We start from the raw sequence: 27,022 nt of genomic DNA, 5'->3' as shown, positions 1-27,022 counted from the left end.
AGATGCCTCACTTACTGCCATGTTTTATAAAAATAAATCATTTTCGTCTTTTATTTTCTTGGAATTTTTATGTCTGTCTTTCTTTTGATGGTTTCTGTGCTCTTCCTGTTGGAAGAACAAGGGAGAGAGAGAGAGAAGGGAGTGTATTTGCATGAACTTTTTATTTCCATTTTAGAAACAAGGCCTAAAAACCGTCTGTTTCTGTTGATAACATTTTAAAATTTAGCGTCTTTTCCCCATGATCTGATTTTAGTAGAAGAAAATTTATTAGTATCATATCTGTTATAATACTTAATAACAAAGTAGGGTTTGTAACTCTTTAATTTAAAAAATTTTTTTTCATAAATCAGTTGGGTGACTACTTCCTGGTGTATATGACATCCTTTTATACCATCCTCTGTTCAACCAATTCAATAGAGCCTCGAATTTGGCTCTCTTAGTGTGAATTTATCCACCGGGATTTGTGGTAAATTGCTGTTTCCTTTGAGAGCTTCTTCCAAAGGATTGTTTTCAGAGTGCTTCCCTTTGAAAAAGAAAGACTTAAAGTTCATTGAGAACTTTGCCTCAGGGAGTTTTGAGGGCTGATATGGCCCTTAAGAATTACTTTTTTTTTTTTTTTGTATCTGAAACTGAGATGGTCAAAAATAATCTGGTGAATAACTTTAATTCGATTTTGCCTTTTAAAAATAGGATGCCCTGGAACCCAGATTTCTCCCTGGGGGAATATATTCCAAGCATTTTTCCATGTATAATTTGAACAAGGTCACAATCTCAGAGAATTCTAAGAACCAGTAAACAAAATAGATTTTAACTAACAAGTGTCCTCCTTGTTAAATGTGAGGGATGGTCAGCTTTGTGGGACTTAGCATACTTTAAACTATTCATTGAACTCTCTATTTCACAGCCAGAGGACAGCACAAAAAATACCCTCTAGTGTGTTTCTTTTTATATTTGCTGAGCTTTAGTGGCAAGGGTAATAGTGCTTGATATAGATTCTGACTAGAACTCTTTCATGTCCATCAAGTTCCAAGGATTAACAGTTCTTTCCTTTTTAACCTTTGGTATATTTAGATTTCATTAGTCATGTGAAAGCATTTCAGTAGCCATTTGAATTGTCTGCTTTATCCCAGGACATGAAATGAGAAAAGTGTTTTAAATAAACTTACCATTTTAGTACCATATGCTGAACACAGACATCCTTATCTTGAGTGACATGTTTTCCTATGCTTTTTGAGGGGATAAATGTGGGTCTTCCTGTGTATTTACACACAGTGAAAAGAATATAACCTCTGTGTTCACTTATGCTTTAGCCTAAAGCTGAAGAGGAGCTTTCAGGTGACAAAGTACTTGAATCTGAACAGGATAAAATGAGCCAAGGGTTTCATCCTGAAAGAGACCCCTCTGACCTAAAAAATGTGAAAACTGTGGAAGAAAATGGAGAAGAGGCTGAGCCTGTACGCAATGGTGCTGAGAGTGTTTCTGAGGGTGAAGGAATAGATGCTAATTCAGGCTTCACTGATAGTTCTGGTGAAGGGGTCACATTCCCATTTAAATCAGGTAAGTTTATCCCTGTCTTCCTGTGTATGTCTTTCCTTCTCTCCTTCACTGTACTGCAACTTAGAGAAATGTTGCCTCCTCATGAAGAAATATTGGATGGAAGGAAGAGGCTCATCACAATGTAATATTTACAGAATAGATCAGCAGGCGGGCGTTAGTAGCTAGCGAATCCAGAGAGTCCTATGTTGGCGGAAGTGAGATCTGATGCTGGTATTCTGCTTTCACTGGCATTGGAGGAGCAGCTGGCAAAGGAAATCAGTGCTAGGTTGGTAGAATTCGACAAGAGAAATTTAATTTTTTCATTTTAATTGAAAGAGATATTTCAGATATGATGGCCATGTTCCTTGAGATAGTGTACTTGTCATTTCACAAACCTTGAACTTAGTTTGTTGATAGAACTCACTCTGTAGAGCTGAACGCCAGTAGGCAGTTGGAAGCAGTATGACTAAGTTATTAAGCACCTGTGGTATGGGAAGTGCCCTATGAAATATGTGATAAACCCTAGAGGATCTTTCACCTTTAGACACCGTCAAATGCACTAAACCTCTGTCCTAATACTATAGAAACCATGGTTGACTTTGAGATTTATGGATATTTGGTGTGGACATGTGGGGAAAGGTAGAAAATTTGGGTTAGGTGAAAAGTTTTTCTTAGTCTGCCAAATCTAAAGTGACGTCCGCATGAGGTAGTGTTTGAATGTAAAATATCAGGCCTCAAAAATAATCTCGACCAGTGTTTTTCAAACTTCTGGTTTTAACCGATTTAATAGGTTGTGAAATTAATTTAGTAAGTTATAACCAACATTTTTTAAAAAGGAGAATAGAATAAAAATTGTCAGTGCATTACATGCACTAAGGGACGTATTGTTTTTTTAAACTTTTAATTTCATTTATATATGTGTGTGTTTGCTCAGAGTCGTGAAATCACTATATTTCTTACTGTGAGTTGTAGTCAAAAATGTTTGAAAGCCCTTCATCGATCCCACCGTAATATACTGATCACTTATATTTAGTGAAAACACTACCAGTGAACTGTACTCCTAATGAGCTTTATGAAATTGTAAGGTTAGGCTATTGTAAATTTTGTTTAAATTTCTAAGCAATTCTTAGAAATTGTTAGACCAAATGGCATTTGAATTAAATGTTTAATTAAGCATTGTTGGGTTTTGGGTTTATTATAGATTACAGTAATTGTGGGGTTTGGCTCAGATTTGAGTGGTAAAGTTTTAAAGCTCAATATACTGACACTTAAAGCTCAATATACTGACACTTCTTCTAAAGATCCAGGCTTATACTGCCAAGCACTTGGGCTACCACCAATCCTTGTTCAGGGATTGAAGGACTCTTGTCATTTTTTAGGACTGTATAAATTATATTTTTATCCTTTAGTTTGGCAAGGAAAAAGTGCACAACTATAGACCCTAACTATATTGATCAACTAACTGCCCTTTGCCCCAGTAATATACACTAGCAGTAACTGAGGAAAAGGGCAATTTAAAATTTAGATCCTAATAAACTGTATATATTTTAATAAATATAATATGGTAATAAAATATCTGTAAAATTCTCACAGACCATCAGTGAGTCTATGACCTGTATATTAGGAACCACTAAGATAAAGAAGGATCCAGTGTCCTGTCATGAAGTGATCTGGGACCTGATTTTTATGAGTGTTTTGTTAATTAAAAGAAAAAACTGTGACTTGCTTTTATTATCCAATAAAAATTTCAAGAAATTCTCCAACTTTATATAATGATAGTAGAATTGTGAGTAATGATAGCTGAAACAATAGTAAGAGTAGCAAAGTAAGTGCTGTGGCAAAGAACTAATTTAAAATTCATATTAAAAATATTAGCTAAGAATATGTTTAGTGACAAGATTTTTGGACAAAGATATGTGCTCTTCCGGTCTAGTCAGCTCAGTAAGCAAGTACATTATTTTGTTTTCTTCAGATTAAACTGTAATCAGGGAAAATAATCTATAGACTGCTTAGACTTTTCAGAATCTTTAATAAGTTATTTGCTTTTGTGTTTTACATCCTTTTACCTTTTTTTTTTTCCCTCCAAAGTAACATTTCCAAGTGAACATACAAAGTATCCTTCTTTTCCAGGAAACCAAGAGTATTATTATGTACAAACTACTGGGTGTAAGATAGGCTACAGGATGTATTGTACAACATGGGGAATAGAGCCAATATTTTGTAATAACTGCAAATGGAGTATAACCTTTAAAAATTGTATTTAAAAAAAAGGCTTGGTAGTTTATTTAATGAGGATTATTACATGTCCCTGACCAAAGGCTGCTTAATGTGTAAATGAAATGGTTCCTATAGCACCTTACTTCAGATTACTTTACTATTCAAAGGTATCCAGAAGGGGATAAAAGAACAAATAACAGTTTAAATCTTTATATGACATTTTCTGACTGAAGCTCAGTGTTTCCTTGGTGGCTTTGTTTGTATCTGATGAGATAAAGTAAAATATTGCAATCAGCTTATACTCTTACTGGATATACATATAATGACCTTATAGACAGTTGTCTGCCTGCATTCCTCTTTTTAGAATCCTGGAAGCCTGCTGATACAGAAGGCAAGAAGCAGTATGACAGGGAGTTTTTGCTGGATTTCCAGTTCATGCCAGCATGTATTCAGAAACCAGAGGGCCTGCCTCCCATCAGTGATGTGGTTCTTGACAAGGTAAGCTGAGCACTCAGAGAAAGCTATGTCTTTTTGGTGGGAACTGTTTTTAAGTATCAGTGCAAATATGTGAAGTGTGAGCAATTCTTAGAAATTGTTAGACCAAATGGCATTTGAATTAAATGTTTAATTAAGCATTGTTGGGTTTTGGGTTTATTATAGATTACAGTAATTGTGGGGTTTGGCTCATATTTGAGGGGTAAAGTTTTAAAACTTATTGTCAGCTTATTATGGCTGTTTCCTAGTGATGTGGTAGAAACTGTGTCTGTTGGGCTAATATACCTATCTTTCCCCACTGTTCTAAAACCTCAATAGGGAATTAGAATGGTATTGAGGTTAGGTCAGAAACCTAGGAAAGTATTTGGCAGATCGAACTTCAGTGGGAGTTAACATAATTCAAATAGTGTATAACTCAAAATTTCCCTAAGAGATACTTATAGGAGGATTAGTCTTTAACCTGTGCAAATAAATAGGCACCCTTTCTCTTTACATCTGTTCTTAATGGTGCATACAGAAAATTAGTCCAGTCAGTGTTTATTTCATCTGTTTATTAAATTAAAAGATGTAAAGTCAGGTGTATATCTGCCCAAATAATTTCATGTGAATCAGAGATGAACCAGTTCTGGTGACTAAGCTCTCATTTTATAGAGGAACTGTTAATCCCTAATTAAAGTGTAGACGGTAACTTTGTTACAGAATGAGATACAGTTCTTATTGGGATTTACAGCAGCTGCTTTTCCAGACCTTATTTATATTATTTTATGCTGTTATAGCAACAAATCGTTTTATTTCTCTTGCTGAGTCCTCTCTGTTAGGTACTAACATGAGGACAGTTGAATGATTGGTGGTTCTAATTTGAAACTACTTCGGTACCTCAGAGGGCAAGTTTTGTTATACCCACTGAATTAGATTATCATCTTAGAAGATATTCCTTCCTGTCTTCCTACCTTATCTGTTTCTGACTTTGGCCAATCATGAGTTGATTTCTCACTGAGCTACTTAGCTTTGCTGAGGGTATAGTCACATTATACGCCTATACAAAGCCAGATATCTCCGATTAACATGGCAGACAAAGTGAGATTTTAACTGAGTCATCATAGGGAATTCCCTGGCAGTCCAGTGGTTAGGACTCGGCACTTTCACTGCCAGGGCCCAGGTTCAATCCCTGGTCAGGGAACTAAGATCCCGCAAGGGGTGCGGTGCAACCAAAAAAAAAAAAAAGGAAAATTAAATGAGTCATAATATGTGAAACTTATCTCCTTTTGAGATTTGTTGTCCACTCAAAATACATCCTTTACTAACCATAAGTCAACAGCGTCAAAACCGAAAGGGGCAATATCAGGTTTCTTTGAGGCAAGTGCTTTGATGATCCTGGAAAAAGATTCCAGAATTTGGCCCTAGTTCATAAGTTCTCAAAATAGCTTGTCTTGTGCCATTCTACTGGTCCTAAGTGTCTAGTGAACCAGTCCACTGATTGTCTAGCCTCCCCTTGGGAATTGTAAGCCTAATCATTCCCAGGGAACCAAAAAACCATTGTTGACTAAGGGCTCTGTGGCTAGCCCAGGAGAATCTATCAGGATTCAGATTGGACTCCCACTGGCTCAAAAAGCCAGTGCTTGTCTTTTCAGCTGACATAACTTTTCAGTCTAAGTTTTTATCTTCTTGGCACTGAATGCTCTGGAACTTGTGTTAAGCTTTCCTTTGTTTCTTTGTGTAGATCAACCAACCGAAATTGCCAATGCGAACTCTAGATCCTCGGATTTTACCTCGAGGACCAGACTTTACTCCAGCCTTTGCAGATTTTGGAAGGCAAGCCCCTGGTGGAAGAGGTGTACCTGTAAGTGCAAGTTCCCTACAACCCAGTTAGTTAGAAACTGTCATAGACTTCATGTCATCTTGTCTAACGGCAAGAGAGCAAGCAGCTTTTTATTCCTTGATTCTTCTAACCAAGAAGAAGAAGTAGAAGAGGCGAAGACTATCCTTTCCATACAAATATTAAAACAAATAAAGAATACACTTGAGTCGTCTTTACTTGAAAGAAGCTGGTCTACATTAATTTGGTCTCGATTTTTTTTTCATATTTTTGCAGTTGAAAAGACCTGCAAATGGGTTAAAAATAGAGCCAATCTTGAATGGGATTCCTGTTCTGTCTTGAGGTGTCCTGATATATATACTAGAGGTCTCTGATGACATTCAGCTAATGGTCATCTCTTTGTCTTTGTTTCTACAGATTTGCAAAGTGCAGAGCAGGCATGGATTGCCAATTCTGGAACAGAGCAAAGCCCCAACTTGCACTCCACTGGAGATGTCTCACCCACCCCTGAAGAGCCTGCCTCTAGGGGTGCGCTGAATCTTTAAAAAAAAACAAACAAAAAAACAGTAGTCTGTGGTGTTATATTTTCTGTTTTGCTCTTCTCATTTACTGTAGGTTGTGAAGTCAAAATATGAAAAAATGATATGTACAAAAGAGTGCAGTTGGTAAACTGCACATTGCCTTTACACCCCCAGTGGCAGGCTCTTCAGCGGTGGAAGTGGCATCACCAATGGAGTTATGCTGGGGCACTGCACTATGCAGAATTTGGCAGGCTCTGCCTACTCCATGCTTTGTAGACTTACAGAAAGCATGGGGTAAAGTTGCCAGTGATGTGAATACCTCTTTTTCCCAAGTTGGAATGGCATAGAGAACACTTAATCTGAAGTTCTGAAGGAGCTTGGGGTTTGATGTACATTTGTGGATCACCCTGTTTACACTACTTTATTTTATGTTTGTAAAAATATTTTTATATAAGGTGACATTTTTTATTTCCCCATCACCTTTTTATTTCTGGAATGGCAACTTTTGAAACCTGCTTTGAAATAAGACTACACTGTTTGAAAACAAATGACACTTGGTAGACATTTGAATTATTTGAATTATTTGCCTGCAGCCAAATACTGATTGAAAATACTTAAAGGTCTATACCGTGTTGGAGGCTTTATACAGTAAAACTTACAGAAAATCTTAATTTGAAGCATACTTTTTATTGAGCATCACCATCTTAAAGACCTCTGTGTATATAATATTCTGTTCTCACAGGTCTGAAATTTAATGTTTATCTAATTTCTCTAAATACCAAATTAAAATTTTTTCTAAATTTTTGAATTTCCACACCAGAGAGTCTTAGAAAGCAGCTTTCTAGAAACCATTTTATACCTTGTTTTTCAGCATGATTTCCCTTGTTGGTGGGTTAAATTTATATTTGTTAACGTTTGTTTTAGTTCTGGTTTCGTTTTATATCTTTGTTTTGCCAAACATTTGAAATAATGTTGATGCCATTTTGATTATTCCCTGGTTAATATCTGTGGTTATCATGTTGCTCAGTTTTGTTCATATGTTAGTCACAGAAGATATGAATTCCGGCATCTCCTCTTCCCGTGTATACTGTCACTTTTCATTATCAGCTTGCTATTGTCTAATAATCAGGTATAGCATAAAGGAAATACTATGAATTAATAATAAGTATATCTCTCTCAAAATACTGAAATTAGAAAAGGAGTTTTAAAAGTAACTATCACAATGTATGTTTGCCCAATAATTTATGTGCCTGCATATATCAGATAAATGGGTTATTTGGTGCAAAGTAATGTGACAGGGAATGAGCCATTATCAATAATTTGTAGTGTCTCCAAAAAATGTGCTTTGTTTAATTCACTTTCTTTGCATAGCTTTGTCATGTGCCACAAGCTAATTTTTAAGTGGAATTATTTTGATTAATCAAGGTAATATTAATATGTTAAGTCTTAATGCAAGTAATTATTCTTCCAACATCTCCCATAGCAAACAAACATTTTCCATGTAATTTGTCCAGCTTACCTTGGTATATTGGTGAAGATAAAGATGAGAATTTTAAAGGATATGTATTATATATCAATAATGCTGCTTGGAAAAAAACAGCAGCCCTACTCTTCATAGTTTCTGGTTCCATACAGCTTCCAAATTGGCTTATAAATAATTACCATGCAAAGATGTTAAGATCTACTAGGTATGCTTCTTAGGATAGCTTAATTTTCCAGGACTCCTGGTATAAACTTTCCTGCAACAGACTTGTTATAAAATATTTTTAATGTGTAGCAATTGTTTTAGCGTCATATGCAGTTACATACAATTTTTAAACATAAAGGTAGGTCTTTTGATGGACAGTTAAGTGTATATCTGTTGGAAGCACCCAGGCAGTATCATCCCTCTAGTTTTTAAAAAATCAAATTACTTGGCTATTGTGGTGTTAATTTTAATAGTAATCTGTTGGCAGACATCACAGAAAGTGCCCCAGAAGAAATGTATTGAGAAAGGGGCTGTGGACCTATAGTGGTAACTTGCCACTCATGTTCATTTTAACTAACTTTGAGATTCACTGAGCTGTTATAAAAATCCTAGGTGCAAAGAGGTTTCCTAAGCTCATATCATCCTTCCCTCTCTCTTAAAGGGACCCTTGGTTATCTCTCTTTAAAAAATGCTAGAATGAATATTGGTCCTATTTTCTTTGGTTATCCAGGTAAGCAGAAATGTTTGAGCTTATAGTCTCTGAGTGAGATAGGAGCAATGTATATTAAATTCTACAGCAGAGATGTGTATAGTTTCTTATTTAATACATTTAAGAAAAAGAGTGGGTAAAAAATTTTAAATTTTTTAGCTCACCTGAAAAAAGTTGTGTATCACTAGTTAGCCTCAAATTTTGACACTTCATTTTAGTTTTGACATTTGTGGACCCTGCACACATTATACCTCAAAGTTCCTCTTCAAGTCATCAGTCAGGATTGGCCTTCAAGCAAAGAAACCAGGCTTTATTTCTTTGTATATATTCCATAACTCTCAGCACAGGATCCTAGATTTTGTTTGTATTTAGTAGATAAGTCATTCATTACATATGGTGCAACTTTTGAAAGATACTGTAAATCTGACAATTTATATTAAGTTTTTCACACACACACAAAGGACACGAAATGTTTAAAGGTAATTATACCAGTCTATATATCACTTTTTTAAAAGTTTCTTTTTTTCCTTTGGTATTGATGATAATACCTGATATTGTACCTAGTTTTTAAGGTCCTTTTACATGCCTTATTGTATCCTGTGATCCTCGTAATAACTTGTAGGTAAGATAAGCATTTAATATGTGAGAAAGTTTAAGTTCAGCAAAGTTGAGACTTGCTCACAGTAACTTTGCTCATAAGTAGCAGAATTGTATTCAAGAGTCCACAATTCTTTTGTCTTCTAATCTGCCTCTTTTCTCCACTTCACCAGACAGTGAATCATTCTCAGAGTATAAACATTCTCAGAGTATAAGCATAAGAATGTTAGAGATTAATTAATCAAGCATGTTAAGCATTTATAAGAATAGTAATCTATTGAGGACTCAGTATACTTAGGTAAATATTTGTGAACAGTATCTATCTTAGTTTTATCCAGAGATACAGATAAAGTTAAATTTGTCTTGGAAGGCTGCACGTGGATTATAATTTCAATTTTTTAATCCTAGACTAACAGTTTATCTTATCTTTTCAAAACTTTTTTTCCTTTGAAACACTGTTGTTATCTATTTAGTACTGTATCTTACATCTCTATGCTGCTTGTTTGAAATTCACTCATATTACTCATATTACCTGTCTTGGGGCAGGTAAAGAGTTGTAGCGTAAATCATACTTACTTTTTAGAAATCTCAAACATTCATTGGTGTTTGCAGTATTTTTTTGGAAGTGGAAGTTTTCTAACTTTATTCAAACATGATTAAAATTATATCCACAGATTATACTATGGCTCTTACACAATTTTGACATAATTACCTTTTATTACACCCACCAATCTTTGTCCTTGACAAATTTTTATGTTCAGATGCATTGATTAAGTTAAATGCCTTGTGATCTTTGAATTTTATCCAAACATTGAAAAGGATAGTAACCCACATGAATTAACACTAGAATATATCCTGAATTATAAGAACCAGACAATACATGGTTTACTACCTTTTCTTAACAGAATTCTTTTGCCTGAGCTACCATATCAAGGTTTCGGTACTGTCTTGTTTAGCAGCTGTTCCCTGTTGGTACTTTTCTAGTATGGTGATCCTCTTCAGTTCTCTCTCAGTTACACCATGCATGGTACCTCTGGGTTTATTTGACCTCAGCTTTTTCATGTTTATGAAATAGTCTTAAGATCATATCATCAGTACCAAGTCCTTAGCTGGATGTATTTGACAAGATTGCTGTGTATTTTCCAGAAATTCTAAGTTTTGATCCTGATACATCCTTGATACTGCTATTTCTAATTAGGGCAGATGGTAAAGGGTAAGAGAATAATTAAGTCTGAGATAAGTCATGTGTAAAGGCTTTGAAGCTTATCAAAGGCCTCAGACCATGTCTCTTAGAATGTGTCTTTATATATAAAGCATGACCTTTACGTTTCTACTTAAAGGGTAGTGTTGGGACATTAAGTGAGATATGATTCTGGTCTATATGTCTTGTGTGAAGTGTTTTTTTCTTTCCTCTTGAAACCTAATTTCAATATTTACTCATCGTTTAGAGAAGGATGTGTTAGAAAAAGTAAAGGCTGTCAATATGCTACAGATCTGGGAGGAGCAGAACTTACTATCAACCCAAATATTTAATCGTGAAAAAGTATTTCCAAGCATTTAGAGTAGCAACTATTATGAATATTTTAATACACAGAATACAACTTTTAACTTACCATTGCTCTTACAGTAACAATTTTTAATTCGATGACCAGTGTGACATGCTAACATATATTGGTTTCAACAGAATGAGTACAGAGGGACTCTAGAAGGAACAAAGAGCTGACAAAGAAAGGAAGACATTTTTTTCAGAGAGCAATTTAGTTGGATTTCATTAATAATAGAAGGAAGACTTGTGTTAGTATTTCTGACCCAGCAAACTTTGAGGGATCCATTAAGATCTACAGTCAGGCTGGGTGTCTATGCTGTGGATAATTTTCATGGTAAGGGTGTATTTGCATTTCACATGAAGTTTAGAGAACCAGTTTTTGAAGCACATTTGTAACTGTGATGATTTCTGCCTGTGAATTTTTGTAATTGTTCAAGTGACCAGTCCCAAGTCACATAACTAGTTAAAAAAAAAAAGAAGATGCTTCAGTTAGGGGTAATCTTTTTTGTTAGGACTAACAGCTTTATCAAACATAATTTTCCATCACTTTAGTTATCTCATTTAGGATTTCATGGTCAAAAATTGTAGTGGTGGTGTAAGTTACAGTGATGGTGTTCTAAGACATCCCCCTCCAAAAAAAAGATCACATCTAAATTGAATGCCCAGTACCCATCTTTGCATCCAGAAGTGTTTGGTGTGTTCATCAGTCCTGACTTGAGCAGCACAGCAGAGACAGTAAATTGTAAGTACTCTGTGTCGATATTATAAAAAATATTCTTGTCCTAGTTGTTGAATGTTGGACCACGGAGATCTCAACCTGGACAGAGAAGAGAACCCAGAAAGATCATCACAGTCTCTGTAAAAGAAGACGTGCACCTGAAAAAGGCAGAGAACGCCTGGAAGCCCAGCCAAAAACGAGACAGCCAAGCTGAGGATCCTGAAAACATTAAAACCCAGGTGAGAACAGAAGCACACTCTAACACTGTTTTGGAATTATAATGATATTGTTTTAATTTGTCTTTTTGCCCTGTTATTATAATATATGTAGAGATTTTAGTTTAAGATTTTTCCTGATTTTTTTCATATTACAAACATTACTCTAAAAGCTATCATAGATGCCAGCCACCTACTGTTTTCTCTTGAAATTGCATTCTGTGTGCTTTTCAAAACAGACACTATATTTAGAGGGCTCATATATCATAGAATTCTACCATTCAGGTTTAGATCAATATTTGCTTTTCTTAAAAATGTGTTTTTAGATTCTCAGTCATTACCCTGTGCTAGTCTAGTTAGTATATCGCTTTATGTTTCATTTCTAATAAGTTAGAATTTAGAAACCCATCTTCTTCATAGTCCTTTGTAATAAAATTGAAGTCTGTGCATCTTTCTGTACATATCCTGCCCTCAGAACTCCTTAGGGTAAATTGAATGAATTCCTTTAATCCACACAAAATTATTTGTGTGTGTCAAATTATACAAAGTCTCTATTCATCTTTTGCTGTACACACAATGCCAGTTCCTATCCCTGGGTTACCTCTATTATATCCTTTGGATGTTTTTGATACTAATTAAGATACTAATTTGATACTAAATAAGATGCTAATATAATGTACCTCATAGGGCATTGTGAAGATTAAATGAAGCAATATAAAGCACTTGGTAGGTTCCTGGAGCCCAGTTATGTACTTAGTATGATAATGTTCCTGGGAAAGAGATGTGCCTTACAAATCCCGATTTTGATTGAGCACACACAGAGCCTCATACATAGTAAATACTCAATAAATACTTGTTAAACAATATGCTAACCAGCAAAATTATTCATACAAAGTCAGGACCAAGATGAACTGATCCAACACAAAGCCATGTTGTCCAACCTTAATTGGCTGCTTGCCTTTGTTCATCTTTCTAGTAATTGCCCCAGACATTTGTCCCTAAGTACATCCTTCTCCAGATTCACTAAAATCAAGTACCTGATCTTTCCTCCATTTCTTCTCAATGTATCTCAACCTTTTTTTTTCTTTTTAAAGCATCTTCTACATCCCTCCCTCCAGTCCCTCTGAGAATTACTTAATGAATAGGGACCTAAAAGGTTTGCAAAGGTAGTTAAAATTCCTGCTAAATCTTTATCATTGAAGATGAAAAGATCTTGTTTTAGTATTTAAGGCACTTGTATTAGTGCCGTATTTCATTAGATTCTTACAACACCTATGAAGGAAGGAATAGATATTGTCTCTTTTTTCTTCTTCCTAGAAGAAACTGAAGCTTTAAGAGATTGTTACTCACAGTGTTGTAGTTACTGAATAGTCCGTTTGTTGTGACGTGTAATCTGCGTCTTTACTCTGTAACAGAATTCTCCCCATGATTTTTTTTTCAATTTTGTATTGAAGTATAGTTGATTTACAGTGTTGTGTTAGTTTCTAGTATACAGCAAAATGACTCAGATATATATGTGTGTGTGTGTGTATGTATATCATACATATATTATTTTTTATATTCTTTTCCATTATGGTTTATTATAGGATATTGTATATAGTTCCCTGTGCTATACAGTAGTACCTTGTGGTTTATCTATTTTATATGTAGTAGTGTGTATCTGCTAATTCCAAACTCTAATTTATCTCTCCCCCACCCCCTTTCCCCTTTTGTAACCATAAATTTGTTTTCTATGTCTGTGAGTCTGTTTCTGTTTTGTAGATAAGTGCATTTGTGTCATATTTTAGATTCTACATCATATAAATGATATCATATGGTATTTGTCTTTCTCTTTCTGACTTACTTCACTTAGTATGATAATCTCTAGGTCCATCCATGTTGCTGCAAATGGCATTATTTCATTCTTTGTTATGGCTGAGTAGTATTCCATTATATATATATATATCACATCTTCTTTATCCATTCATCTGTTGATGGACATTTAGGTTGTTTCCATATCTTGGCTATTGTAAATAATGCTGCTATGAACAGTGGGGGTGCATGTATCTTTTCCAATTATAGTTTTGTCTGGATATATGCCCAGGAGTGGAATTGCTGGATCATAAGGCTATTCTATTTTTAGTTTTTAAAGGAACATACATACTGTTTTCCATAGTGGCTGCACCAGTTTACATTCCCACCAACAGTGTAGGAGGGTTCCCTTTTCTCCACACCCTCTCCAGCATTTGTTATTTGTAGACTTTTTAGTGATGGCTATTCTTTTTTTTTTTTTTTTAATGTCTGTAACATTTATATTAACATATTTCCATACAAATAACCCAATGAAAGTTTAGTATTCGTTGTTTTCTGTGTTTGTTTGTTTGTTTTATACTGCAGGTTCTTATTAGTCATCAATTTTATACACATCAGTGTATACATGTCAATCCTAGTCGCCCAATTCAGCACACCACCATCCCCACCCCACCGCAGTTTTCCCCCCTTGGTGTCCATATGTCTGTTCTCTACATCTGTGTCTCAACCTCTGCCCTGCAAACCGGCTCATCTGTACCATTTTTCTAGGTTCCACATACATGCGTTAATATACGATATTTGTTTTTCTCTTTCTGACTTACTTCACTCTGTATGACAGTCTCTAGATCCATCCACGTCTCAACAAATGACTCAATTTCGTTCCTTTTTATGGCTGAGTAATATTCCATTGTATATATGTACAACAACTTCTTTATCCATTCGTCTGTCGATGGGCATTTAGGTTGCTTCCATGACCTGGCTATTGTAAATAGTGCTGCAATGAACATTGGGGTGCATGTGTCTTTTTGAATTATGGTTTTCTCTGGGTATATGCCCAGTAGTGGGATAGCTGGATCACATGGTAAATCTATTTTTAGTTTTTTAAGGAACCTCCATACTGTTCTCCATAGTGGCTGTATCAAATTACACTCCCACCAACAGTGCAAGAGGGTTCCCTTTTCTCCACACCCTCTCCAGCATTTGTTGTTTGTAGATTTTCTGATGTTGCCCATTCTAACTAGTGTGAGGTGATACCTCATTGTAGTTTTGATTTGCATTTCTCTAATAATTAGTGATGTTGAGCAGCTTTTCATGTGCTTCTTGGCCATCTGTACGTCTTCTTTGGAGAAATGTCTATTTAGGTCTTCTGTCCATTTTTGGATTGGGCTGTTTGTTTCTTTAATATTGAGCTGCATGAGCTATTTATATATTTTGGAGATTAATCCTTTTTCCGTTGATTCATTTGCAAATATTTTCTCCCATTCTGAGGGTTGTCTTTTCATCTTGTTTATGGTTTCCTTTGCTGTGCAAAAGCTTTGAAGTTTCATTAGGTCCCATTTGTTTATTTTTGTTTTTATTTCCATTACTCTAGGAGGTAGGTCAAAAAAGATCTTGCTGTGATTTATGTCAAAGAGTGTTCTTCCTATGTTTTCCTCTAAGAGTTTTATAGTGTCCGGTCTTACATTTAGGTCTTTAATCCATTTTGAGTTTATTTTTGTGTATGGTGTTAGGGAGTGTTCTAATTTCATTCTTTTACATGTAGCTGTCCAGTTTTCCAGCACCACTTATTGAAGAGACTGTCTTTTCTCCATTGTATATCTTTGCCTCCTTTGTCATAGATTAGTTGACCATAGGTGCATGGGTTTATCTCTGGGCTTTCTATCTTGTTCCATTGATCTATGTTTCTGTTTTTGTGCCAGTACCATATTGTCTTGATTACTGTAGCTTTGTAGTATAGTCTGAAGTCAGGAAGTCTGATTCCTCCAGCTCCATTTTTTTCCCTCAAGTCTGCTTTGGCTATTCAGGGTCTTTTGTGTCTCCATACAAATTTTAAGATGATTTCTTCTAGTTCCGTAAAAAATGCCATTGGTAATTTGATAGGGATTGCATTGAATCTGTAGATTGCTTTGGGTAGTATAGTCATTTTCACAATGTTGATTCTTCCAATCCAAGAACATGGTATATCTCTCCATCTGTTGGTATCATCTTTAATTTCTTTCATCAGTGTCTTATAGTTTTCTGCATACAGGTCTTTTGTCTCCCTGGGTAAGTTTATTCCTAGGTATTTTATTCTTTTTGTTGCAATGGTAAATGGGAGTGTTTCCTTAATTTCTCTCTCAGATTTTTCATCATTAGTGTATAGGAATGCAAGAGATTTCTGTGCATTAATTTTGTATCCTGCAACTTTACCAAATTCTTTGATTAGCTCTAGTAGTTTTCTGGTGGCATTTTTAGGATTCTCTATGTACAGTATCATGTCATCTGCAAACAGTGACAGTTTTACTTCTTCTTTTCCAATTTGTGTTCCTTTTATTTCTTTTTCTTCTCTGATTGCCGTGGCTAGGACTTCCAAAACTATGTTGAATAATAGTGGTGAGAGTGGACATCCTTGTCTTCTTCCTGATCTTAGAGGAAATGCTTTCAGTTTTTCACCATTGAGAATGATGTTTGCCGTGCGTTTCTCGTTTATGGCCTTTATTATGTTGAGGTAGGTTCCCTCTATGCCCACTTTCTGGAGAGTTTTTATCATAAATGGGTGTTGAATTTTGTCAAAAGCTTTTCCTGCATCTATTGAGATGATCATATGGTTTTTCTTGTTCAATTTGTTAATATGGTGTATCACATTGATTGATTTGCGTATATTGAAGAATCCTTGCATCCCTGGGATAAATCCCACTTGATCGTGGTGTATGATCCTTTTAATGTGTTGTTGGATTCTGTTTGCTAGTATTTTGTTGAGGATTTTTGCATCTCTATTCATCAGTGATATTGGTCTGTAATTTTCTTTTTTTGTAGTATCTTTGTCTGGTTTTGGTATCAGGGTGATGGTGGCCTCATAGAATGAGTTTGGGAGTGTTCCTTCCTCTGCAATTTTTTGGAAGAGTTTGAGAAGGATGGATGTTAGCTCTTCTCTAAATGTTTGATAGAATTCACCTGTGAAGCCATCTGGTCCTGGCCTTTTGTTTGTTGGAAGATTTTTAATCACAGTTTCAAGTTCATTACTTGTGATTGGCCTGTTCATATTTTCTATTTCTTCCTGGTTCAGTCTTGGAAGGTTATACCTTTCTAAGAATTTGTCCATTTCTTCCAGGTTGTCCATTTTATGGGCATAGAGTTGCTTGTAGTAGTCTCTTAGGATGCTTTGTATTTCTGCGGTGTCTGTTGTAACTTTTCTGTCTGGATGATCTGTCCATTGGTGTAAGTGAGGTGTTAAAGTACCCCACTATTATTGTGTTACTGTCGATTTCCTCTTTTATAGCTGTTAGCAGTTGCCTTATGTATTGAGCTGCTCCTATGTTGGGTGCATATATATTTATAATTGTTATATCTTCTTCTTGGATTGATCCCTTGATCATTATGTAGTGTCCTTTGTTGTCTCTTGTAACATTCTTTATTTTAAAGTCTATTTTATCGGATATGAGTATTGCTGCTCCAGCTTTCTTTTGATTTCCATTTGCATGGAATATCTTTTTCCATCCCCTCACTTTCAGTCTGTATGTGTCCCTAGGTCTGAAGTGGGTCTCTTGTAGACAGCATATATATGGGTCTTGTTTTTGTATCCATTCAGCAAGCCTGTGTCTTTTGGTTGGAGCATTTAATCCATTCACATGTAAGGTAATTATCGATATGTATGTTCCTGTGACCATCTTCTTAATTGTTTTGGGTTTGTTTTTGTAGGTCCTTTTCTTCTCTTGTGTTTCCCACTTAGAGAAGTTCCTTTAGCATTTGTTGTAGAGCTGGTTTGGTGGTGCTGAATTCTCTTAGCTTTTGCTTGTCTGTAAAGCTTTTGATTTCTCCATCGAATCTGAATGAGATCCTTGCTGGGTAGAGTAATCTTGGTTGTAAGTTCTTCCCTTTCATCACTTTAAGTATATCATGCCACTCCCTTCTGGGTTGTAGAGTTTCTGCTGAGAAAACAGCTGTTAACCTTATGGGAGTTCCCTTGTATATTATTTGTCGTTTTTCCCTTGCTGCTTTCAATAATTTTTCTTTGTCTTTAATTTTTGCCAATTTGATTACTATGTGTCTCGGCGTGTTTCTCCTTGGGTTTATCCTGCCTGGGACTCTCTGCTCTTCCTGGACTTGGGTGGCTATTTCCTTTCCCATGTTAGGGAAGTTTTTGACTCTAATCTCTTCAAATATTTTCTCTGGTCCTTTCTCTCTCTCTTCTCCTTCTGGGACCCCTATAATGCGAATGTTGTTGCGTTTTATGTTGTCCCAGAGGTCTCTTAGGCTGTCTTCATTTCTTTTCATTCTTTTTTCTTTAGTCTGTTCTGCAGCAGTGAATTCCACCATTCTGTCTTCCAGGTCACTTGTCCGTTCTTCTGCCTCAGTTATTCTGCTATTGATTCCTTCTAGTGTAGTTTTCATTTCAGTTATTGTATTGTTCATCTCTGTTTGTTTGTTCTTTAATTCTTCTGGATCTTTGTTAAACATTTCTTGCATCTTATAGATCTTTGCCTCCATTCTTTTTCCGAGGTCCTGGATCATCTTCACTATCATTATTCTCAATTCTTTTTCTGGAAGGTTGCCTATCTCCACTTCATTTAGTTGTTTTCCTGGGGTTTTGTCTTGTTCCTTCATCTGGTATATAGCCCTCTGCCTTTTCATCTTGTCTGTCTTTCTGTGAATGTGGTTTTTGTTCCACAGGCTTCAGGATTGTAGTTCTTGCTTCTGCTGCCTGCCCTCTGGTGGATGAGGCTATCTAACAGTGATGGCTATTCTGACCAAGTTCTCTCCATTATTAATTTCAGAAACAGAAGAATAATTATACTGACTTTGAGATGTCATTAATTAGCTAAGTGTTCTTTAATGAATAGATAAAGCAAATACAGTGCAGGATTAATAGACTTCTTTTTCAGGGCCAATACAACCTCCTTTTTCTTGACACTTTTTCTTCTTAATACAGAACATCTTTGCTTCATTCCCTCTCTTTTTTGTGTTTTTATTCTTCTTCTCTGCACAGGTAAACCCCATGTTGACCTGTTGCTCCTGCTACCCGTTATTCTATTTCTTCCCTTTTGTCAAAACAACAGTTTTATTGTTGCCTCCACTTCCAGAAAACTCGTTCACCCTGACTTTTGTTCCTACCACTGTATTTATAACAACATTATGAATGACCACCAGTGACCTTATTTTTCCTGTATCATAAGATTTAATCTTTTCCTTGAAACATTTCTAGGAAATCATTGCTAATGACGTGTCTTGACTACTTCCACATACATACACTGCTGTTGTGGTTCTACTGCTTGGGTTCCCTGCTTCATCTTTCTTCTCTTGATACAGTATTCCCACTGCTGCTGCCTGACTCATCTACCTGAGAGGCTGATTTTTATCTCTTCACTCTAGCTTTTAATCTATCATTTAAGTCCTATCATTTTCTCTCCCAACTAGTGCACACTAGTCCTCTGATCTGTTTTGGTTTTTCTAAAATATTTATTTACTTATTATTTATTTGGTTGTGCTGGGTCTTAGTTGTGGCAGTTGGGCTCCTTAGTTGTGGCATGCAAACTCTTAGTTGCAGCATGCATGTGGGATCTAGTTCCCTGACCAGGGATCGAACCTGGGGCCCCTGCATTAGGAGCACAGAGTCTTAACCACTGCACCACCAGGGAAGTCCCTAGTCCTCTGATCTTTCCTTGTTGTTTTCTGTTCCTGAAATAGAAGAGCCTCAATAACAGTTCCTTCCTAAAATATTTTCCCCTTCCTAAAATGTCTTTTCCCCCTCTTTTTCATTTAGCCAGCTTTTTCTGCCCTTCATAATCTGGCCCTATTCTCATTTCCTTCTAAAGGTATTTCCTGACTAACCCATTGCCTCTGACCTCTCTTGTACCTAAATGACTCACTTCTCTGGCTTCTAATCAAGTTCATGCTTTGTTGTATCATTTCTCTTGTAACTTTCTTGTCTTTGCAGCTAAATTTTAATGGTTTTGATTACTGTGCCTTATGCTTCATTTGTACTTAATACAGAATTTTGGGAGCATCAAATAGATATTCAGTTATAATGAATAAATGATTTTCAGTCAATTTTTTGTTGTTTTTTGATGCTGGAGATTTCCTTTTTTTTTTAATTGAGGTATAAATTGACATAGAACATTATATTAGTTTCAGGTGTACAACATAATGATTCAATATTTGTATAAATATTGCAAAATGATCACCACAATTAGTCTAATTAACATGCATCATCATGCAGAATTACAAAATTTTTTTTCTTGTGATAAGAACTTTTCAAATATGCAACACTCTTATTTTTTTCTTGTTTTTTAAATTTTTATTGGAGTATAGGTGATTTACAACGTTGTGTTAGTTTCAGGTATACAGCAAAGTGAATCAGTTATATGTATACGTATATCCACTCTTTTTTAGATTCTTTTTCCATATAGGTCATTACAGAGTATTAAGTAGAGTTCCCTGTGCTGTACAGTAGGTCCTTATTAGTTATCTGTTTTATATATAATACTGTGTATATGTTAATCCCAATCTCCCAATTTATTCCTCCCTCCCCTTCCCCCCTGATAACCATAAATTTGTTTTCTATATCTGTGACTCTGTTTCTGGTTTGTAAATAAGTTCATTTGTACCTTTTTTTTTTTTTAGATTCCACATATAAGCCATATCATAGGATATTTGCAACACAGTATTTTTTTTTTAATAAATTTATTTATTTATTTATTTTTGGCTGCAATGGGTCTTCACTGCTGTGTGAGAGCTTTCTCTGGTTGCAGCAAACGGTGGCTGCTGTTCATTGCGGTGCACAGGCTTCTCATTGTGGTGGCTTCTCTTGTTGCAGAATGTGGGCTCTAGGCCTGCAGGCTTCAGTAGTTGTGGCACGTGGGCTTAGTAGTTGTGGCGCACAGGCGTAGCTGCTTCGTGGCATGTGGGATCTTCCTGGACCAGGGATCGACCTCACATCCCCTGCATTGGCAGGTGGATTCTTTTTTTTTTTTTAATTTATTTATTATTTATTTATTATTTATTTTTGGCTGTGTTGGGTCTTCGTTTCTGTGTGAGGGCTTTCTCTAGTTGCGGCAAGCGGGGGCCACTCTTCATCGCGATGCGAGGGCCTCTCACTATCGTGGCCTCTCTTGCTGCGGAGCGCAGGCTCAGTAATTGTGGCTCACAGGCCTAGTTGCTCCGCGGCATGTGGGATCTTCCCAGACCAGGGCTTGAACCCGTGTCCCCTGCATTGGCAGGCAGATTCTCAACCACTGCACCACCAGGGAAGCCCTGGCAGGTGGATTCTTAGGCACTTTGTCACCAGGGAAGTCCCGCAACAGAGTATTATGAACTGTAGTCACTTGCTGTATGTTACTTCAATAAATGACCTTTTTATTATCCTGTTTTTATAAGCTTAAATTATTTTCTGATATATTTGAAGATCTGAAGGCTGGGTTTTGTTTTTATTTTATTTTGTTTTTATGTAAAGCACAGATTAAAGTTTTAGACCTAAATGATACTGTCTCAGTTGATACAGGCAGTTTAGAGAAGTGCAATGACTCCCCCGTCTCTAATAAACTTGAAAAAATTTTTTTTCTTTATAAAAGTGATACTGACTCATTGCTTACAAAGTTGATAGTATAATTTTTTTTTAATTTATTTACTATCTTCTGCCTAGAGAAAACTGTTGACATAGGGGTACATATTCTAAAAATCCTAGTATTCAGATATAAATTATATAGGGATCAAACAAAACATTTTATAGGCCTTTTCAGGTTATTATATCATGATTTCATAGATTTTTACAACTTCATATTTTTCCTGAGGCGTAATTTACATTTAGTAAAATTTATTTTTTTTGTGTATAATTTTATAATTGTCAACACACACACTCAGTCATATAACTACCACCACAATCAAGATACAGAACATTTCCATCAGCCCCCTGAAATTTTCATGTACTACTTTGTATTCATCCTCTCCCACCCATGCCCACCTCTGGCAGTCAGCCATGTGTTTGTCCCTATAATGTTGCCTTTTCCAGAATGTCATTTAAATGGAATCATTCTGAATAAAGCTTCTGTTACTCAGCATATACATTTGATATTCATCCATAATATTATGTGTATTATTAGGTTATTCTTTTTTATTACTGGATCCATTCACAGGGTAAACAGTTTCCAGGTTTTAGCAGTTATGAATAAAATTGCTATGAACATTCACATATAGGATTTGTGTGAACATATGTTTTTGTTTCTTTGGGGTAGATTCCTAGCTATGGGATCAGTGAGTTGTATGCTAAACATAGGTTTAAGTTTATTAGAAAATACCAAACTGTTTTCCAGGATGTTACTGGCAAGGCACGAGAGTTTCAGTAATTCAGTCTTCACCAGCACTTACTATTTTCTGCTCTGTAAATTTTAACCATTCTGATGGATGTGTGATAATATCTCATTGTAGTTTTAATTTGCATTTCTCAAGTGACCAATATGTTGAATAAGCACATCTTTTCATGTGCTTCTTTGCCATTTGTGTATCTTCTTTGGTAAAATTTTGTTTATATCTTTTGGCCTGTTTCATTGCTGGTTGTGCTGTCTTATCATTGAGTTTTGAGAGGTTTTTTTTTTTTTACTCTGGATATAAATCCTTTATCAAATGTGTATTTTGCAAAAATTTTCTCCCAGTCTGTGGTTTGTCTTTTCATTCTCTTAATGGTGTCTTTTGCCAAGTAGAAGTTTTTAACTTCGATGATGCTCAATTTATCAGTGTTTTCATTCATACATTGTGCTTTTGCTGTCTTACCTAAAAAATCTTTGCATACAAGAATAGAAAGCTTTGTCCTGTGTTCTGTTCTAGAAGTTTTTAGTTTTGGGTTTCACATTTTGGTCTGTGATCCAGTTTTAGTTAATTTTTATGTTATATGCAAGGTGTGAATCAAGATTCTTTTTTTTTTTTTTTGCTTATGGATATTCAGTTGTTCCAGCACCATTTGTTGAAAAGACTATCCTTTCTCCATTGAATTTCCTTTGTACCTTTGCTGAAAATCAATTCATCACATATGTATGAATCTGTTTCTAGACTTTTCATTCTGTTCCAGTGATCTGTGTGTCTGTCCTCTGGCCAGTATCACACTGTCTATGCATAGTAGCTTCATGTATATAGTAAATGTTGAAATTAGGTTGTAGGAGTCTTCCACATTTTGTTATTTTTCAAAATTGTTAAGCTATTCTAGTTTTTCGTTTTTCCATTTAAATTGTAGAATCAGCTTCTTGATTTCTACTCCCCCGCCCCCCCCCCCAAAAAAAACAAACCCTGCTAGGATTTTTATTTCGGTTGTGTTAAATCTGTAGGTCTCTTCGGAGAAAACTGGCAACTTAACAATAATGAGTCTTGTAATACATGAACATGATATAGATCTCTATATATTTTGGTCCTCCTTGATTTCTTTCATCAGTGACTTGTACGTTTCATCACACAACTCCTATGAATATTTTGATAATTCTTATCTAAGTACTTCATGGTTTTGGTGCTGTTGTAGATTGTACTTTTAAAAAATGTAATTTCTAGTTGTTTGTTGCTAATACATAAAAATAAAATTGAGTTTTATATATTGACTTCTGTTCTACAAACCTACTAGACTCACTTATTAATTCTAGTGTCTCTTTTTATAGATTCCTTATGATTTTTTGTGGAGACAATCTTATCATTTGTGAATAGGGAGTTTTATCTCTTCCTTTACTATCTGTATGGGCTGTAGTTCTTTTTCTTTGCATTATTCCACTGAATAGGACCTCCAGTAAGATTTTGAATAGGAATGGTGGGAACAGACATTTTTGCCTTGTTCCCAATCTTAGGGGGAAAGCATTCATTCTTTCACCATTAAGTAGGATTATCCATGGCCTTTTTCTAGTTAAGGAAGTTCACTTCTATTTCTGATTTGATGAGGGTTTCTATAACATCGTTTTAAAAGACTCCTGCCTACTATTTTATACCATAATTTGTGTTATACCATAATGTAGACAAATTCCTATTTTAAGACATTTAAGTTATTTGCTGTAAAGGGTTATTGATGGAAGTTATGATGGCTAAAACCTTTTTTTTTTTTTTTTTTTAATAATGAAGCTGCTTTTCTTTTTTTTCTTTTTTTTTAATTTAGGGAAGGCTCTTTTATTTATTTATTTATTTTTATATTTATTTTTGGCTGTGTTGGGTCTTCGTTTCTGTGCGAGGGCTTCCTCTAGTTGCAGCAAGCGGGGGCCACTCCTCATCGCAGTGCGCGGGCCTCTTCACTATTGCGGCCTCTCTTGTTGCGGAGCACAGGCTCCAGACGCGCAGGCTCAGTAGTTGTGGCTCACGGGCCTAGTTGCTCCGTGGCATGTGGGATCTTCCCAGACCAGGGCTCGAACCCGTGTGCCCTGCATTAGCAGGCAGATTCTCAACCACTGCGCCACCAGGGAAGCCCCCTAAAACCTTTTTTTAACCTATCCTTAAATATGAATAAATTTCTGAAAGTATAATTGCTGGTTTAAAGGGCACTTCACAGTTTTAAGAGTTTCAGTACACATTGCCAAATTGCCCTTGGAAATGTACCAAATTATAGTCCCACCAGTGAAGTGGAAAACATACCTAGTTCCTTGAATTCTCATCCGTAGTGAAAAAGAGGTGGTGTAAATTTTTACTAGATGTTAAAATAGATGGATTTAATTATTTCTATGACAAGTTCACAATCTTTGTTAATAATTTAGGAAATCGCACTTATAAATTATAAACAAAATATTAATCCTTATAGAAAGCATCATATTGTCACAGTTAATATAATGGTCTTTTCTTTTTTGTGGTCCTTCTAGGAACTTTTTAGAAAAGTTCGAAGTATCTTAAATAAATTGACACCACAGATGTTCAACCAACTGATGAAGCAAGTGTCAGGACTTACTGTTGACACAGAGGAGCGGCTGAAAGGAGTCATTGACCTGGTCTTTGAGAAGGCTATTGACGAACCCAGTTTCTCTGTGGCTTACGCAAACATGTGTCGATGTCTAGTAACGGTAAGAAGAGAGGAAGGAGTAAAACCAGAAATCTCCAAGAGGTATATTCTCCCCTCACTACACATTCTTCCCAGAGTGTTAATGGGGCAGAGTAAAGGGGAGAATATATTTTTAGTACTTTATATAATATCCTCATTGTATAAAAATAATCTTGCTTTTTAAAAATACCTACTCATCTCTGGAGGGAATATGGAGATAGAGACTGAAATAGGCATGATATGGTCCCATGCAATGTGAGGAAGATCAAGTAAGGTTTAAATTTGTACTGTGAAATTTTTGTCACAGACAACCAATTTTTCCTGGGGTGTCATCTTATAGAAATAAAGCAAATGCTTACATCTACATTTAGATTCAAAATTGAAAAACATTTTGATTCTAAGTCTAGCCTTGGTAAAAGTGATAGGGTAGTTGTGGTCATAAAGGTTTCAAACTGATGATACTGTCTTAGAAACTATTAGATTTCTTTCTCTTTACATTGTCCACAGCCTGTCAAATCTAGGGCAAGAAAGAATGGGAGACCAAAGAGCTTCTGGTTAGTGTTCATTGTCCTCTATTCTGCAGTCGTAAAACTGCCATGTACCATCTGTGTTTTCTCTGCCTGTTACTGTTACCAAGGTACTTGTATCAGAAATGTGTGTCCTTTAACATTTGCGTTCTTTCTTAATTATCACAACTTATTGTCATTTTGCCTCACTATGAAAATTCAGAATTCCATCATTTTATACCAGTATTTTTGAATACCTGTGTCAAAGGTAGGTATGTCTGTTGGGACTTGGAAAAGGTACATTTTCTGTCTTTAAGGGACTAAAAATCCATATTGGAAAAAAACAACATTAGCAAGAAAAAAATCACTTATAAGGTATTTTGTGATATTGCAGTGTGTTGATGTCTGAATGGATGGTTTAGCCTGAAAAATCAAGTTGAAGGAAAAAGAAATCACTATATGCGTGGGAGAATGACAAACTTTTCTGAAGCAAGTAGAGTTTGAGTTCAGCCTGGATGGAAGGGGGTGAGGGGGTACAAGTATAGAGAAGGAAGAACGTATTCCATGCAGGCTCAAGTCTAAGGCAACAAGCATGGCATAATGATTCCAACCACTGACTTTGGAGTATCATAGTTCTAGGTTTAAAATTTTAAGTTTAAAATTTAAATTTGAATTCCAACTCTGCCATTTGCTGACTTTATAACCTCAGAATAGTTACATAACTTCTTTAAGCCTCATTTTTTAATACATAAAATAAGATTAATTCATACAATTTAAGGTTATTATATTGATAAAATTAATTAAAATAAATGAGATTGCATATGTAACGTCCTAGCTCAGTATCTGGCGTGTCGTAAGCCCTAAATGATTCAAAACTAAATTGGTGGTGGAAAAGATTGTGAAGATCTTAAAATGCTAGATATAGAATGAGGATGATTATAATAGCAGAAACCGTCTATTTAGCACCTACTAGGCTGTGCTATGGGTAGGTGGTTTACATTTGTCATTTTAACAGTTTTTATAACCCTGAAAGGTCAGTATTATTAGCCGCACTTTATTGAATAAGAAACTGAGGCTTAAAAAAGGGTAAATAACTTGCCCAAGGTCACATACCTAGTAAGTGGCAGTGCTAGAGCTCAAATCTAGGATTATTTAACTCCATCACTTGCCATATTGCCTTCTAACATACCACAGTTTTCTGAAAGCAAACTGATTCTTCAGCTCATGCCTCTCATTTTCATTGTGACAGCCATGACATCATGTAGTCAGAAATTAGAACTAGGACTAGATCCCAGATCTTCTGGTTCATACTTCTGTGCTCTTTACCAATTTTTGAATTTAATGCTACAAACAATGAAGGGTTGTTAATTTTTTTTAAGAGAAGAATACTCTTGCTGATAATAACCCTTGAAAAGGCCTGGGCATAATACAAGTTAGTTTGGAATGGGAAGAATTCACAGATAAGCCAACCATTTATGGGACTTTTGTTATGATATACCCTCTTATAATAAGATTTTTTAAACTATTGGATTTTTTTAGATTACAAAACAACCACCTATTGGAATAAGTCAAACAAAATAGGGATAAACACAGAGAAAGGTAATACTCCTCACTTGCAGCCCCAGCCAGTTAAGCTTCCTTTCTTTCCAAGGCGATCAACGTGAACGATTTGGTTGTACCCTTCCACAATTTTCTTTATATTCAT

At 35.6% G+C, this 27,022-nt stretch overlaps 1 protein-coding gene and 1 non-coding gene across 8 annotated transcripts in view; one reads left to right on the top strand and one right to left on the bottom strand.

Moving 5' to 3' along the window:
* The window catches only part of EIF4G3 (eukaryotic translation initiation factor 4 gamma 3), a 391,513-nt gene that overhangs the window by 295,561 nt on the left and 68,930 nt on the right, over nt 1–27,022 (top strand). For all 7 annotated transcript variants that reach the window (XM_036862726.1, XM_036862730.1, XM_036862729.1 and 4 more), the window contains 6 exons: nt 1,311–1,557; nt 4,118–4,251; nt 5,969–6,088; nt 6,482–6,592; nt 11,692–11,862; nt 24,636–24,833. In XM_036862726.1, coding sequence (XP_036718621.1) covers nt 1,311–1,557; nt 4,118–4,251; nt 5,969–6,088; nt 6,482–6,592; nt 11,692–11,862; nt 24,636–24,833 — 981 coding nt within the window. The remainder of the gene's footprint in view (nt 1–1,310; nt 1,558–4,117; nt 4,252–5,968; nt 6,089–6,481; nt 6,593–11,691; nt 11,863–24,635; nt 24,834–27,022) is intronic.
* TRNAR-CCU lies at nt 19,391–19,463 on the bottom strand. Its single transcript has one exon. It is a non-coding gene; the product is annotated as a tRNA-Arg (tRNA).

The sequence above is a fragment of the Balaenoptera musculus genome, chromosome 1 (assembly GCF_009873245.2).
Source record: "Balaenoptera musculus isolate JJ_BM4_2016_0621 chromosome 1, mBalMus1.pri.v3, whole genome shotgun sequence".
In the NCBI taxonomy this organism is placed as follows: domain Eukaryota; kingdom Metazoa; phylum Chordata; class Mammalia; order Artiodactyla; family Balaenopteridae; genus Balaenoptera; species Balaenoptera musculus.
Note: the sequence above shows the minus strand (reverse complement) of the source record. Positions and strands in the feature narration are given on the sequence as shown.